The 17,046-nt window shown below is 38.9% G+C and overlaps 2 protein-coding genes across 9 annotated transcripts in view; one reads left to right on the top strand and one right to left on the bottom strand.

Moving 5' to 3' along the window:
• LOC104656795 (24-hydroxycholesterol 7-alpha-hydroxylase) overlaps positions 1 to 732 on the bottom strand; it is a 101,380-nt gene extending 100,648 nt beyond the window's left edge. For both annotated transcript variants that reach the window (XM_010356489.2, XM_010356492.2), the window contains exon 1: positions 274 to 732. In XM_010356489.2, coding sequence (XP_010354791.1) covers positions 274 to 450 — 177 coding nt within the window. In that variant the 5' untranslated portion in view covers positions 451 to 732. The remainder of the gene's footprint in view (positions 1 to 273) is intronic.
• Positions 733 to 792: 60 nt separating this feature from the next.
• The window catches only part of SLC25A27 (solute carrier family 25 member 27), a 42,534-nt gene continuing 26,280 nt past the window's right edge, over positions 793 to 17,046 (top strand). For 6 of the 7 annotated variants that reach the window (XR_004056828.1, XR_004056829.1, XR_004056830.1 and 3 more), the window contains exons 1-7: positions 793 to 1,169; positions 3,680 to 3,871; positions 6,822 to 6,906; positions 10,148 to 10,270; positions 12,545 to 12,657; positions 15,349 to 15,433; positions 16,762 to 16,854. Coding sequence is in view for 4 of the 7 variants with exons in the window: in XM_010356497.2 (XP_010354799.2) it covers positions 1,067 to 1,169; positions 3,680 to 3,871; positions 6,822 to 6,906; positions 10,148 to 10,270; positions 12,545 to 12,657; positions 15,349 to 15,433; positions 16,762 to 16,854 (794 nt within the window). In the remaining 3 variants the exon portion in view is untranslated. Of the gene's footprint in view, positions 2,020 to 3,679; positions 3,872 to 6,821; positions 6,907 to 10,147; positions 10,271 to 12,544; positions 12,658 to 15,348; positions 15,434 to 16,761; positions 16,855 to 17,046 lie in introns of all 7 variants that reach the window. The other variant, XM_030928809.1, reaches the window with a different exon arrangement.

Here is a 17,046-nt window from a genome sequence, read left to right as displayed (position 1 = left end):
CTTAACTTCGATGAAGTAAAAACACGAAAAGTTAATCTCTACTTCCAAAAATGTAGATGCACGCTGCAATTGTATTTCATTTCTTTCGCAAAATTTTGCACAGAATATTGTTGTTAATTGTTAGTAGAGGATTTCAGAAGTGACTAGATCCTTTAGTTGAGGCAAGCAGGTATGTTCCCCGTGTTCTAGCACTGCACTTAAGAGCCAATGAAAGAAAATTTTAAAAAGAAAGCAGTGTGTCCTCTGGAGACCCCGCCTGCCACGACCACATACCTTGATTCTTGCTTTCTCTATAAATTCTAGAGGGGCTTTCCCAAACTCAAATCCAACTCCAATCCAAGGAATCCAGCCCCTGATGCACGGGGGTCTACGCAAATTCTTCCGCTGAAGGAGTAAGAACAGAGCAAGGCAACCCAGGATTATAATCACTGTTGGGGAAATTAGTTCCATGTTTTTGTCCAGCACCTTCCAGAATCAGAGAAGTGTGAAACAGTCCTGCCGTCCTGGCACTTGCTTCTTTTCTATGGGCTACGGAACCTGACGGGACTCCCAATCTTTCTGCTACAACTTTTGCAGCTCTCCTTCGTAACTGTAGCTTCCTTCCTGTGTCCCAATTTTTAGGTGATTTTTGCATTGTCGCTCCCTCCCACCTCCACTTCTCTTTGAATCTCAGCCAGCGCGGAAAAAATGCAGGGAGCGGCAGGGCAGGGCCGGGCTAGGACTGACGGGCGAGAACCAGTCGCGTTGGTATGGAGACCGGGGGCGGAGCCGCAGCGGGCCCCGCGGCAGGCCAATCAGAGACGTCGTGGAGCCCGGCGGACTACATTGCCCAGTAACCTCCTGGGCTCCGCTGTGTTTTCCTATTCTGGGGTGCAGGGGGTAGCTGAACCACTCCAGCCTGGGACTGCTAGGAAGGTTGCGGGTCCGCCCGGCCGAGCCGAACGAGGGAAATGGTCCTCATCCGGCCACTCGCCGGTTGAAAAGGGGCCGCCCTGGCAGGGAAGCGGCAGCCGCGGCGCGGTGCAGCGGCGAGAAGGGGTGCGTTATCGCCTTGCCCTGCTGCTGAATGTCCGTCCCGGAGGAGGAGAGGCTTTTGCCGCTGACCCAGAGATGGCCCCGAGCGAGCAAGTTCCTACTGTCCGGCTGCGCGGCTACCGTGGCCGAGCTAGGTACCCGGCTGCCCACGCCTGGGCCTCCCTGGCGAGTGGCACGCGCCGCGCTGGGGGAGGGAGCGCGGGCGGCTTGGCGCCCGGCAGTGCGCATCGGAGAGGTCGCCCCTTCCAGGCCCGCCTGGCGGAGGTGGTGGTGGAGGCCAGGCCCGCGGTGGGAGGAAGAGGGAATGAGGTCTCCACGGCCTTTTCCTTCTAATCTCGCCTAATGCTTCCCTTAGGCATGTGCTGTGGTGCTTGAATGTTGTACTTTGAGAAGCCTTGCCAGCTGTCATTCCTCTGTAGGAATCATTTTCCTTTTCATGAGGATGACCTTTTTAAAAACGTAATCTGTTTTCCATCGTTACTGAGATAATTTCTGTAGTTTATAGTCTTACACAGCCACACTGGCATTATCTTGTGGGTCCAAGTTGTGGACCTACCTTGTGGGACTTCCGTTATTAACCTGCCACTCACAGAGCATTGACTTAAGCATCCGCCAGTTACTTGACCTCTCTGAGTGTAATTCATCTATACTGTTTGCCTTCCAGGATTCTGAGAAGTCAATAATATATGATTGCTAAATCCAAGGCAGGACACCAATTAGTTGCGACATTTTCATAATTACTACAATACCAGGGACTGTTGATATATATTTGAAAAGACCCAGTTCTGACCTTCTTACAGGCTGCTGGGGAGACAAAGAGAATTATAATGTGCACTTGTTATAATGAAGATATTATTAGGTGTCATAGAAGCATAGAAGAGCAGCTACATCTGCCTAAATGAGTCAGAAAAAACTTCAAGAGGCCATCTAGAGTGGAATGATGATGCCCTTGAATGAGCAAGTAGCGTTTATTCCAAGGATTTTGTGAGTAGTGTACTCGTGTGTTTCCTGTGAAGCCTTAACTGTGTATTTTAAGATTACCCTTACATTTTCTTGCCTGTTACAAAAAAATAAAAAGAACAGTTCTGATGCGTTATCATTTGTAAATGTTAGTTGGTCCTATTTTAAGAGTTAATTTTTAATTCTAGCATAGCCAGCCATGATCGGTTGTTTTGTGCTCTTCCATTTTGCCTTTTAGCCCCTCTATTTTTTAATGTTTCTCCTTTCGAAAATGATGGAGAATTTTTAATTTTCATTGTTTTTACTGAAATAAAATTCATCAGCTTAAAAAGATGTAAAAGCAGATTGCTGAATGATATTTCCAGGTTTTATTTTTAACTGATATGTCCCCCCTGCGACTCAATGGCTTTTATACAGGACTGTTCCTTGTTAAAAATTCATGGAGAGAATGGTGTGGGGAGAGTGGATGGAAATCAAAATGTGGGATGGTTTTAAGTACAAATCACTTCAGGAACCTGAAGCATCATTTAGGAAACCAGCAAGAAAACAAAACTTATTTTGAAAGACATAATCTGTGTAATATGGAGAATCCTATTAAGATTTTTCAGGTTTCACATGTCAATAAAACATTGCTTGAAGTCTATGCAAGCTATTTCTGTTCTAGGGAAACTGTCAGCAAGATACTAACTTTTCCAAAAACCAGTGGTAAGATTTAATATTCACTTCCCTTCCCCACATTGTTTTCTCTTGGAAAAGGTATACTAAGGTTTTGTGTCAGGTGGTGGTCATTGAAAAGTCTCATATAATGTGAGTAATGTTCATGAACTTGTCTGAACGTCATTATTTTAAATATTCAGGACATTTTCTTTATAAAGTTATGAGCTTTATCTTCCTTATGTAGGCCATTTAGCTTAACTGTATTAAGGTAAAAGGCCTATCTCTAATTTAAAATTTAAAACCAAAAAATTTTTCCAAAATACAGTTAGTACTTGTAAGGAGGCCATGAGTAGGCCTTGCATATAATTTAGTGGTGGAAGAATAATTCCATATGTGCTTTAATTGAAAGAATATTGAGCTTGTGACCCTTACATATAAAAGACAACATTATAAACTCCATTACATCTTCTGCATCTCAAACATCATGTCAGTGATTCATCTGCATGTGAACATCATCCATGAAATTATAGAATTCAGCTTCCTCTAGCATTTATTATAGTACATAAGAATATATAGTGCAATATTCTAATATTACATTAGATCTCAAATAATCATGGCTGCAGTCAAGAGGATGGTACAGAATATGGATAAATTATTTCCCATTGAAAAGCAAAAATTAATGACTAACAGATATTAAAGTGAAATTTCTGAATAGAAAGAACCCAAGGCTTGTCATTTCTATTTTATTTTATTTTTTTGCCAGTGGTACGAGATGCTCTTGCGTAGTGATTCTTAAATTTGGAACTGTGTGAGAATCAAGTTTCTAAACCCTCTTCAACCTACTGAATTAGATTCCACGGGCATGGGGCTAGGAAATTTCTAATTTTTAAAATCTCCCTAGCTGATTCTGTTATATTCTAAAATTTGAGAACAACCCGTCTTGGGAAAATATTACTCCTATGATTTTAGATTTTTGTTTGTTTCTCTGAATGTTGTGGGTTTTTCCCTGCATTTGTGTTTTTGTTAGCAACCTTTCCCCTGGATCTCACAAAAACTCGACTCCAAATGCAAGGAGAAGCAGCTCTTGCTCGGTTGGGAGACGGTGCAAGAGAATCTGCCCCCTATAGGGGAATGGTGCGCACAGCCCTAGGGATCATTCAAGAGGAGGGCTTTCTAAAGCTTTGGCAAGGAGTGACACCGGCCATTTACAGACACGTAGGTATTTATCTTGATTCTAGCTGGTAAGTTTGTTATGAGTTATGTGTTTGTCTCCTGTGCTTTTCTGTTTGTCCAAAAACAAGCTAGTTTTTTTCTCCTACTGATGCAATACCTGAACACATGCAGCACAGTCTTTTTTTATTATTATTTATTTATGTATCTATTTTATTTATTTATTTATTTATTTATTTTTTGAGAGTTGCACTCTATTGCCCAGGCCGTAGTGCAGTGGTGCCATCTCGGCTCACTGCAACCTCCACCTCCCAGGTTCAAGCAATTCTCCTGACTCAGCCTCCCGAGTAGCTGGGACTACAGGTGCACGCCACCACACCCAGCTAATTTTTTTTCTTTTTTTTTTTTTTGTTTTGAGAGAGTCTCTCTCTGTTGCCCAGGCTATAGCACAGTGGTGTGACCTCAGCTCACTGCAACCTCCGTCTCCCAGGTTCAAGCGATTCTCCTGCCTCAGCCTCCTGAATAGCTAGGATTACAGGCGCACACCACCACACCTGGCTAATTTTTGTATTTTTAGTAGAGATGGGGTTTCACCATGTTGGTCAGGCTAGTCTCGAACTCTTGACTTCATGAAATTTTTGTATTTTTAGTAGAGACGGGGTTTCACCATATTGATCAGGCTGGTCCCAAACTCCTGACCTCAGGTGATCCACCTGCCTCGGCCTCCCAAAGTGCTAGGATTACAGGCATGAGCCAACGTGCCTGGCCAGAACACATATAGTCTCTTAAGAAGAAAAAAATTAACTACCAATTATTATTAAGAAGTAACTGTCCTAAATTTTTAGAAACCCATACTCACGTATTTAGGGATGAACTGTCATCAAGTCTGTAAACCACTTTAAAATATTAATTAAGCAAAAAACAGTGAAGCAAGCCAGGTAGGGTGGCTTATGCCTATAATCCCAGCAGTTTGGAAAGCCAAGGCAGGATAATTGCTTGAGCCCAGGAGTTCAACACCAGCCTGAGCAAGATGGCAAGACCTTGTCTCTACAAAGAGTAAGAAAATTAGCCAGGCAAGGTGGCACATGACTGTAGTCCCCACTACTCAGGAGGCTGAGGTATGAAAACAGTTCGAACCCAGGAATTCAAGGTGGCAGTGAGCTTTGATCCTGCCACTGCACTCCAGCCTGGGCAACAACACAAGACCCCATCTCTAAAAAAATTAAATTGGGCCAGGTGCTGTGGCTCACGCCTGTAATCCAGCACTTTGGGAGGCACGGGGGGGTAGATCACGTGAGGTCAGGAGTTCGAGACTAGCCTGGCCAACATGGTGAAACCCTGTCTCTACTAAAAATACAAAAATTAGCCAGGCATGATGGTGCATTTCTGTAGTCCCAGCTACTCAAGAGGCTGAGGCAGGAAAATCGCTTGAACCCAGGAGGTGGCGGTTGCAGTGAGCCAAGATCATGCCATTGCACTCCAGCCTGGGTGACAAGAGTGAAACTCTGTCTCAAAAGAATACAAAATAAATTTTAAAAGTTAGAAAATTAAGGAAATATGGCAGAAATGTTAGTGGTTGATAAATCTCAATAGGTAGAGATAGAGGGAGTTATATATTTACTCTTCAGTGTTTGAAAATTTTAATAAAAATTTGTATAGGTTTAAGAAAGAAAAAATGAATAGCTGATATTTTTCTTCACTTAAGAACTTTAAACACATAATTTAAATTTTTCATATTTTTTGAAAATTAACATATATTTATTACAGTGCCAAATCTCATTAGTCTCTGTCTCATAATCTAAGAGCAGGCTGCTCTGAAAGAGAACAGAGTTCACTGCCTAATCCAACACTGGCTATAGTGTAAATGCAACACAGGTGATTTTTGCCCCAGTTCCAAGGCTACCTAACTAGCTATGTGGGCCTTAGTCACCCTTAAAGGAAGATGGTTGCAACTATGCCAGTGAGAACATTTTTCTACTCTGCTTCCACAGTGACACTCACAAGAGGAGGACTTGACTTTTTAGCTTTTGTACAGGAGAATATAAAATTAGCTTCAAAGGAGGTAGGATAGGTTTGGCATTTTTCTCCTCATAATGTTTCCTGAAGCAGGAAAGAATCCTTGATCAGAAAAGTGCTCAGTTCTAATTTCTGATATTTGCTGGCTTAATATTTTTAAAGACTCAGTTCTCCAGATGAGTAAGTTAGGGTGTATCATCAAAAACTTTCTAGAATTGTGTGCAGAAACTGTTACTGGTTTTGCAAGTTGTATATTTTCGAGTATCTTAAAATATTTCATCAACTTTCTAAAACATTAAGAAAAGCTCTCTATACAAATACCATGTGTTGATTTTAATTATTTTGTTTTCCATCATTTTAAAAATATTTTCTCCTTTGCATCCCATTATTATTTTGAGTTTCATTTCTTTTCGTTTGTAGTTTGTTGTTCATTGTATTGTTTTACAGCTAAGATTCATTTCATATGTTTAATACTTGGCTGAAAAATTACAATAAATTCTCCAATGAAATTATGTATCTTTATGTAATGAAAATGCCTGCTGTGCACCAAGGTATGTACTAGGGCACCTGGGGTAAGTAAAAACAAACATATAGAGCCTGCCTGGAGAAGCTCATGGTCTGAAGGAAAGATAAGCAAGAAAAGTTAATTTCTAATCAATATGATCAAAAGGTCAGAGAGCACGTTCTGAAAAACATGTTTTTGAGTTGAGTCCTGAAAGACAAGGACATGTTAGTAAAGCAGAGAAGGGAGAATTCATTTTGGAAAGATCAGACAGTGTATGAGAAGGCAAGAGTCTGAAAAGAGCATGCCCCATTTGGAGAAGCATCAAGAAACCCACATGTCAGAAGCATCGGCCCCATGAGACAAAGACACAGCTAGAGAGATTGACTAGGCCATGTTGAAATGTCCTCTTATTTTATACAGACATAAGCATATAGATACATGTAGCCAAAGTTACCTTTTTAATGATCTTTTTTCACAGTGTACTCCGGAGGTCGAATGGTCACATATGAACATCTCCGAGAGGTTGTGTTTGGCAAGAGTGAAGATGAGCATTATCCCCTTTGGTAAGTTTTGTTTTGAAAATAACATGCCATTGCCCCAAATGCCTTAATGTTTATTAGGTTTATGTAAAATTGTACATTTGTACCCAAATTGCCTTAAGTTATGGACTTAAAATAATAAATAATTACAATATAAGTCCAGATAATTGAGCATTTACTGCACATGGTATACAGACATACATGTACATACATATATAAGGAGCATATATAGAGATAGTTAATATTTTACTGTTGAAAGAATTCTTATAGAGTACCTTTTTATTTCTCTTTTTATTAAGAACTCTCAGCTTTAGAGTCAGACAGGGATGGGCTAAAATTCCTGCTCTACTACTGTATAACCTGGACAAACTGCTTCACCATTTTTATCTTCAGTTTTCGCAGCTATAGAAGTAACACTAACCATTAAGTGTTTTTATAGGACTAGGTGAGATGATTAATGTAAGTGTATATTATTTAACAGAAACTGAAAAAATTGGTTACTATAAATAATATACATAGAGTGCCTATAAATAAATAGAAATATAGAAAACACAGGCTGGGCACGGTGGCTCATGCCTGTAATCCCAGCATTTTGGGAGGCCAAGGTGGGCGGATCACCTGAGGTCAGGAGTTCGAGACCAGCCTGGCCAACATGGCAAACCCCTGTCTCTACTAGAAATACAAAAAATGAGCTGGGTGTGGTGGTGGGGGCCTGTAATCCCAGCTACACAGGAGGCAGAGGCAGGAGAATCGCTTGAACCTGGGAGGTGGAGGTTGCTGTGAACTGAGATTGCACTGTTGCACTCCAGCCTGGGCAACAGAGCAAGGCTCTGTCTCAAAAAATAAAAAATAAAAATAAAAAATTTTATGTATATAATTATAACATATAACCTCTCAGCTGGACCACTGCCACAGCCATCTAACTTGTCTCCTCCTTAATCCTCAAATGTGTACCCAGTATCCAGAGTGATTTATTTGAAACACAGATATTAACATGCTATTGGTGTCCTTAAAACTTGTCACTGGTTTCTAATCACCCACAAAATAAAGTGGAAATTTTGGAATGTGACTTAGAAGATCTGCAAAATCTGATCTATGCCTTCAGAGAACTAAGCAATTCATTGATTCTCTTGCAAAGAGTGGTGCACTAATGAGCTGAAAGATTCCACTGCCTGCACATACCAACCTGTTCTTCACCTGTGTATGTGTGTGTGTGTGTGCATAGAGTGTAAGTATGTGTGTGTGTGTATAGATATATATATAGAGAGAGAGAGAGAGAGGGAAAAAACACAGTAAACTAAGGAAAAGATTCCAATAGGAAGTTCACAAAAGAAATACACACGTTCATTAAACATTAAAATGTTCAAACTAACCAATAATCAAGGGGATTAATTAAAACCAACTTTAAGCTGTTAGTGGAAATATAAGTTATGATAGTCTTTCTGGAGCATAAATTACTTGTTAACATTTTTGAATGTGTAACCCTTTAACCCTTTGTGATTATAATCATTTATAAATGCTTCTACGTATGCATCAAGATAGACACAAAGATATTGACTGTAGCAGTGTTGATGATAGAAAATTTTTTTTTAAATTTAAACTGTTGATTGGAAGCAGTTAAGTAGGTTATGATATATTTATGGCATAACACAGTTATCGAAAGCATGAGGTGGGTTTCATGTGACTAGCATAGAAAGATGCCTATAAAATCTTTCTTAGTGTAAAAAAAATCCAAGTCACAACAAAAAAAAAGGGCAATATGTAGTTTCACCTTTCAGGCCACATTTCTTTATCCTGTTTTTGAAAAATTGTAATGTACTAAGCTATACTAATTGCTTTCCCAGAGTCAGTTATGGAATAGAAGATTAATAGTCCTCGCATTTTGGAATTTCTTCCAGAAGGCAAAGGTTTAAGTAAAAAGTTCAAAGGAAATATTATACCAGAACTTTCAGGGTGGGTAGGTTTAATGTCCTTTTGACCCAATCAGAACAGTTTATTTGGTAATTATGGTATGCCAGTCTTATACTTAATACTGAGTGCCATCATTCAGCTTATAGTAACAGTCGATGAATAAACAATTAGAATTATGTAAAAAATACAGAGAAAAGAGTGGTTATGAGAGATGCAAAGAGAAGAAAATATGATAATGTACTGTGCTCATCGTTGTGTGGAGAAACAGGCATTTTCATACATTGCTGGTGGAAGTGCAAATTGATACAGGTTTTCTGGAAAGCAATTTGACAGGCTCTAGCAAATGTTATGTAAATGTTCACATTTCTTAAAGTTATGCTAGTTAAATAAATTATGGCATATCCATAAAATGAAATACTATCAAACTATTAAAAAGAATGAGGCTGCTCTATATGATCTGATAGGGATAACTTTTAAGATATGCTGTTAAGAAAACAGTGCAGAACACCATACAACTTGACATTCTATATTAGTGCTTTTACAAAGGAACATTTATACAGATATGCTTGTGTATGCACAAACTGTCAGTCATAACTTAATGTTTAAGACTGTGGGCTCTACGTGCAGGCTGTCTGGATTCACATCTTGGCTGTCCCACTCATTCGTTGTGTGATTTGAGCTGTCATTCAACTGCTATGTGCTTCAGTTTCCTCATCTGACAGAGAGAATGACAGCACTGTCACGAGGGTTGATATGAGAACTAAATGGTATTTTTAAAATGCTCAAAACAGTGCCTGATATGAGCATTCAGTGAATTCATTATTATCTCTGGCAAGGGATATAATAAAATAGTAATTGTGATTGCTTCACTGGAGGGGAGCTGGGCATAGGGGTCAGAAGGAGACTTTTCTTTTATACCCATTTATAGTTCTTCAAGTTATTTTAAAGTAAAAGGAAATAAAGTATTTATTTTCCCTGAGACTACTGCAGTAATCTGGGTTAAAGGTGACTGGAGTCTAGCCTTTGTTAGGCTGACTACATCTACCCAGTTTTTATTCCCCCGTAGTTGGAGTTAAACTACAATGATCAATTCAGATGTGTATATCTTTGAAGCAACTGCTCTTTCCTTTGGATTTCAGGCCATATAAGGCCTGAAATTTTCACTCCTTATACTCCTTTAACCTCCCATCAGTAAATAGTCAAACTGTTATTACTCTGTGACTTACTTGGGTATATCCTTTTCTTTACTTGATCTGAAATCTCTTACCGAGGCCCTGTACTAGCTCAGTATTGGTTCACTATAAAATTCATGAAATTAATGGCAACTTTAAAAAGAATTTCCTTCTACAATTAGGAAATCAGTCATTGGAGGGATGATGGCTGGTGTTATTGGCCAGTTTTTAGCCAATCCAACTGACCTAGTCAAAGTTCAGATGCAAATGGAAGGAAAAAGGAAACTGGAAGGAAAACCATTGCGGTAAGTTCTCCAATTAACCAATACTTCTCTTTTTCCCTTGGCCACCATAATATTTTTAACATGTACCTGGTAGAATTATCATCCAATATGCAGTAAAGATATTACTTCCGACTTTTTTAATTTGGAAGTTCATTAAGAGGAAAACTAAGCTGGATCTTTTCTTTGCACTAGAAAGTGTACATGTTCTATACCAGACAAATTATATGTGTGTAATATTCTTTGCTGCTTTTTCCAGCCAAGGCTAGACTTGTCCCCTACTGCAGGTTAACATAAACAGTTTGATTATTAAAACCTTGCCCTGGTATGAATCTCATTGTGGCTTGGTATTGTGGAAGTACTCAACATTTCTGGTCTCTTGGGTTTTCATCTTTACAAACTCCCTCAAAAGGCTGTCATGATGGTTAACATGCCTGGCTGCTCATTAGTGTGAAAAACCTTGCTTTCGTTCCTTTTACCCTGCAGGAAGAGAGTAGCAGGGTTAACGTTGCATATTGTCCCAACTTTCTTGTTGAATCTGATTCCTTCTTCATCTTGAAGCCCTCTTTTTCCCTAATTTAAAGGAATTTTTAAGTATGGCTTTGGTATATAAAATCCTCCCATTGCATTACACTATATTATTAAAATCCGACTTTCTTTCAAGCGTTCCATGTTCAACAGTTTATTAAAATACTACTTAGTTTCCCCTGGGAAAGGGACAAAATCATGCAGATGGATAGACCTTTCCCAGAAAAAAGGGAAGTACAGGATGACTTCAGCTGAGTACAAAGGGAGCTGCTCCTCCGAACACTCCAGGTCTGCAGCTGAGCCAGAGGCAAAGGAGGGTTTGGGGCCATCTTCACCACTGACCACTGCTCTCTGCCTCTCTTCATGTAGCTGACTCAGTGGAAAAGGAGGCTGGGCTACTGCAGCCCAGGGTCCCCTTCAGTCTTCAAAACGTGGAGAGAACATGCACAGCACAGAAAAGGGTACCACTGTGACTTAACCAAGTAGTTTATAGAACCCCAAGGCCCAGTTTGTCATCTTATAACAACTTCTAATGACTAAGTAACAGGGAGAAGTCACACTGCCTTCTTGGATAGGAGGAGAAAACTGGTTATTAGGATCCAGAAATATCTGAGTTTTTAACTGATCCCTCAGTTTTTTCCTCCTCTTTGTTCTTAATGTTGGAAATTTTTGGTTTGAATACACCTAATGTAGTGCATTTTAATAATCAGACTCTTTATATTAACCTGTAATGGGGACAAGTCTATATTACTACAGTAAAGAGCATGAACATTGAGATCAGACAGCCTGGGATTCAAAGCCAGTCTTTACCACATTTTAGCTTTGTAATCATAGTCAAGTTCCTTACCCATTTTAAGCCTTGGTTTCTTCAAATGTAAATTAGAATCATATTATCTATCTCATGAGTTTTCAGTATTAAAATGCATGTCATGTATATTAAATACTTGGCACTTAGTGCTCCATAAATTTTAGTTACAGTGATCATCATTCATGGTCATAACTTCTCATGTAGCATAACAGCAATTACGTGTGTCCAATAAATATGTGACATTGTCTTTTTGGTGAGATTCAGAAAGTGTGATGCCTGAGTAAAAGCCACACAGGCTAGTAAGTGGTGAAGGTGGCATTTGACTTCAGGTTTTTCTGACTGCATAAAGCTGAGACTTTTTTTTAATGCCAGAAGTTTCCATATTTGGTTTATGCTTCCTCAGCACCATTCTTCATCTATCTATAGAGAAATGAGCAAGAGAGTCTACTAAATTTTCTTGAAGCTAAAATTCTTCCGTTTTAAGAACTCTTATTATGAAATTGTCCTTTTTACTTCTTAGTCTGTCATTTTTATGAGATTAATTATTGTTAATGTCATTATTTGATGAACTGTAAAAATTTGCAGGTCCCTTCCATCACCAGTAAAATTAATCCAGAAGTCTGATAACCTTTGGTTTTCTCCTATAATTAATATGCATAGTGATAATATAAAATATCAAGAAAGGTATTTTTATCTGTTTAATAATCTTGAGAAGATGACACAGTTTATAAAGATTTCTGTTAAAAATGTTTAAGTCAAATGTTGGCCTTTTTTCTAAAGGATTATTATGTTTATCTGTAAATTGGACTTACGTAGATTGCTTCAATTTCTAATAATTCTGGATAAATTATATCTGGATGTTATTTACTCCAGATGATAAGAGCTATAAGTGAAGCTTATCCAGTTGCATTTCATACACAGGAATATATGGAGTTTTCACATTTCGTTATTATTCTCCTTAGATTTCGTGGTGTACATCATGCATTTGCAAAAATCTTAGCTGAAGGAGGAATACGTGGGCTGTGGGCAGGCTGGGTACCCAATATACAAAGAGCAGCGCTGGTGAATATGGGAGGTAATGGAAACTTTGTTAAATTCTAAAAATCCTAATTGCCTTCATAGTTAAAAGCACTTAAATTAGAGAAGTGAAAATTTATGTTTTATTTTTATTTATAATATATTGGTGACCATATATTGTTGACCGGCTATATAGATGTTCTAGGTCATAATTGAATATTTTCCACAGAGCATTTTTGCTTCATTCTACAGTGATGTATGAAAAGGATTTACTAAAATAGGGAAATTGTGACAATAAGGAGACAAGGCCAAACTATTTCTAAGGTCCTCCTCTCTAGTCCAGACTTTAAGATTAAAACCGATAGATACAGCTATCTGATTGTTGTTACATCCAGACTGTCCAAATCTTTCCCCTGGCAATCCTGCTCCCATTCCTAACACCCCAGGCCGGAAACTTGAATGTTCTCTTAACTCATCCCTACCCCTCACTTCTCATATTCATTTACCAATTCTGTCTCCCAAATATTTCTTAAAAGTTTTCCCCTCCAATACCTACTACTTTAGTATCCTTAAAATGACCATTTGTACACCATCAGCCTTGAAAACCTCTCAGCTGGACCACTGCCACAGTCATCTAACTCATCTCCTCCTCCATCCTCAAATATGTACCTGGTATCCAGAGTGATTTATTTGAAACACAGATATTAACACGCTATTGGTATCCTTAAAACTTGTCACTGGAATATAAATAGCATTTTTGAGGGTTCCAGTAATATACCACCTAAACATCAAAGGAAGTCAATCTTTGTGTGAGAAAGAAGCTAGAAACTCTTCTTTCACACCATTCTTTCTACATTCTTCATAATCTCAAAAATATATCACCACTCTTTCAGCTGTACAAGCAGAAACCTAGGCATGATTTTTGGCTCTTCTCTTTCATTTGCTCCATTGCTTATATCCAGGCAGTCACCAAATCCAGTCATTCCATCTTCCAGATATATCTGAGACTCATATATTTTCTCCATCCCTGGAGCCATTCTGTTGTCCAAGTATTATTTATTCCCTCCAACTGGACCACTACAGAGGCCTCACAACTGGTCTTTCCATATCTACCCCATTCCCATTTTGCCCCACTATGCCTTTGAAACTGATTTTATCAAGATTATCTTTGCTGTTACCTTATTTTTTAAAATTTAAAGCTGTCTTCATTTTCACCATCCCTATAAATGGTGCCTCTGTCCCTTAAATTGTTCACACTCAAAACCTTGCAGTTGTCTTTGATTTCTTTCTACCATTCTGTATTCAGTCTGCTGGCTGATCCTGTTGATTCTTCAAAATTTATCCAGAACCTGACCAGGGCTCCACAACTCCCTTATTCAAGTCATCATAATCGCTTACAGGGCTGACTGCTCTGCCTTGTTTTCTTGTAGTCTACTCTTAATAGAACTATTGAGTTCTTAATAGAGTTCTCAATAGTTCTATTAAGTTCTAAATAGTAACCTCGGGCAGTCACTCCTCTGCTCAAAAGCCTCCCCTGGCTTCTGATGCTCTTCATCATCTAGACTCTGCTACTCCTTGCATATTCTGCTGCTGCTGGCCCAGTCTTCTGGCTGTTCCTCTAACACCACAAGCTGACTCCTGACTCAGGGTTAGAAAGCATACTGTATTTTTGCCTGGGGCAATTTCTCTTAGCTATCTACAAGTTTGTTTTCTCATGCTTTCTTTTGGTCTCTGTTCAAATGTCCACTTATCAAGAGGTCTTGCCTGATCACCCTATTTAAAATTAATAGAAACTATTCCTCCCTACCCTCTGGTACTCTCTCTCCCCTTTCCTTACCTTCTTTGTCTTCAGGGCATTTACTTCAAGAGCAAGTGCATCTGAAACACCATGTAGTTTACTTTATTGTCTCATCCCACAACAGAGAGCAAGGATGTTTGTTCATTTTGTCCTTGGCTGTTTCCCCCAGTGCAATCAAATGTACCTATCCATTCTTGCCTCATTAAAATTTACTTCCCTATACTTTAGTGTGGGTAAACTTTATATAACTCCAGCATTGTGATGTCATTCTCCTATTGAAAACCCTTTCATAGCTCTTCATTGCCATTAGAGAAAGTGTATAAAAGGGCCAGGCGCGGTGGCTCACGCCTATAATCCCAGCACTTTGGGAGGCTGAGGTGAGCAGATCTCTTGAGCTCTGGAGTTTGAAACCAGCCTGGGTAACATAGTAAAACCCCATCTCTACAAAAATATTTAAAAATTAGCCAGATGCACACCTGTAATCCCAGCTACCTGGGAGGCTGAGGCACAAGAATCACTTGAGCCCAGGAGGCGGAGGTTGCAGTGAGCCGAGATCGTGCCACTGCACTCAAGCCTGGGTGACAGAGACCCTGTCTTGAAAACGTATAAAAAGCTTAATGTAGAATAATGGTCAGGACCTTTTATTTATAAGTGACAGGATTTCAGTTCAGCTTTGGTTAAAAAAAGTAATTTATTGACTCAAATACTAAAAGACCCAGGGGTTGAGCTGACTTTAGGCGCAGCTAGATACAGGAGTCCAAATGATACATTTGACTTTCTGTCTCTTCTTCTTTTCCTCTCTCTCTGTCTGTAGCTGTGCTTTCCTTGAGAACAAGAAAGATTCCTTGGTATCTCTTATCCTGGTACACATTCCTGCCCCAAGCCTAGCATATTCTTGACACAAGACATTCACTGTTGACTGATGAATATTTAAACTTTTTCCATTGCCAGATTTAACCACTTACGATACAGTGAAACACTACTTGGTATTGAATACACCACTTGAGGACAATATCATGACTCATGGTTTATCAAGGTAAGGATTGTTTTAGTTGGACTCTGGTTTTTTTTTTTTTTTTTTTAAATAACTTTTTCTTCCATATTTGGCATAAATTCTTTAGACTCATTTGATTGGGATTGTACTGGCATCACCTTTAGAGAAGAGTATATTTATAAAGATGAATTTCTTAAAGTTTGTTGCAGTTAGAATGGGGAAGAGACAAAGTTGTAGGATGTTTTGGATTAAACTTCTCAAAATATTTGCACCTTGATGGAGCCATCCCAGGAACTGGCTATGATGATGGACTCTCCAACTCAGCAGATAAGTTTGAGTGCCTTTTATGTTAAAGGCACTGGGCAGGGCTCTGCAGTGGGCATCAAAGGGGTAAACTCAATTCCTACCCAGGGAACTTACCAACAAGGAAAACAAGACAAACATAAAAACACTCTACAGGAAATGCTAAAAGGAAGCAACTAGTTACTACAGGGTTCAGAGGAAGGAAAAAACCACTTGGAAGGATCCACAAAGGAGGTAGAAATAGACAAGGGTTTTGAAAGGCTGTGTCTCTTCACAGAAAGGGACAGGAAGAAGGGCTTTCCAGGAAGGAACAGTACCTTGATCTCTTTGCAACACAATTTTAAATTACCCATTAGAATGACTTATTTTATAGATGTCTACTGTCCTTGACATTATAGTGATTTCATTTAGCTTCTGATCTTGTTTCCAAATTCTAAAACTTCCTATGCTATTTAGATGACCCTAAAAGTAAATATAATAGTGTCAAGTCAAATATTTGGAGGTAGGGGTGTGTGTGTGTGTGTGTGTGTGTGTGTGTGAATTTAACCACTCCGAGAGTATTACTGACTCGGGGCTTTTGCATGTACTGTTCTATCTTCATGTAACCTTCTTCCTTCAGGTCTTCATACAGATGTGTCCTTTTTGACCACTCAGTTCTGCTGTAGGAGTTTTCCCTGACTGCCTGTCACCCATTTGCTCCCTGTCACACTTCCCCATGTTTTTTTTCATAGCTTTTGTCAGCTTCTGAAATTATTTATTTAACTTCTGCCTTTTCCCAAGTGAAGTATAAGCTCCTCAAGGGCAGGGTCTTACCTGTCTTATTCACTGCCTAGAAGAATGCTTGGCACCAGCAGGTACACAATGCCCGTTTGTTAACTGACATTCTTTTTGTTTTTGATTTTTTTTCTACTTCTTTAATTAATTTAGCATTAATTTTAAGCAAAAAGAGCATTATGAAGCTTATAAGAATATATTTAGTAGTATATTCTTTCTGAATACCACATTCCCTTTCCTAAGCTAGAAACTACTACATATCATCTTTCAATTTCATTTATTTGTATTTATAGTTTATGTTCTGGACTGGTAGCTTCTATTCTGGGAACACCAGCCGATGTCATCAAAAGCAGAATAATGAATCAACCACGAGATAAACAAGGAAGGTAAGTAAAAAATCTTCAGTATCCATGTTCTTGAATGTCTGTAATACCATTGTTTTTTAAAGATGCATCTTTGCATTTTTTATTGATAGAAATGTATTCGTGTGTTTTTTGAGAAAATTAAGAGCATTGTTTTTATGTAGTTACCTGCTCTTTGATGAAAAAGTGACATGCCTTTGGGGAGATAAGCTAATT

This window comes from Rhinopithecus roxellana, chromosome 4 (genome assembly GCF_007565055.1).
Source record: "Rhinopithecus roxellana isolate Shanxi Qingling chromosome 4, ASM756505v1, whole genome shotgun sequence".
NCBI lineage: Eukaryota > Metazoa > Chordata > Mammalia > Primates > Cercopithecidae > Rhinopithecus > Rhinopithecus roxellana.
This window is presented reverse-complemented; position numbering and strand designations above follow the sequence as displayed.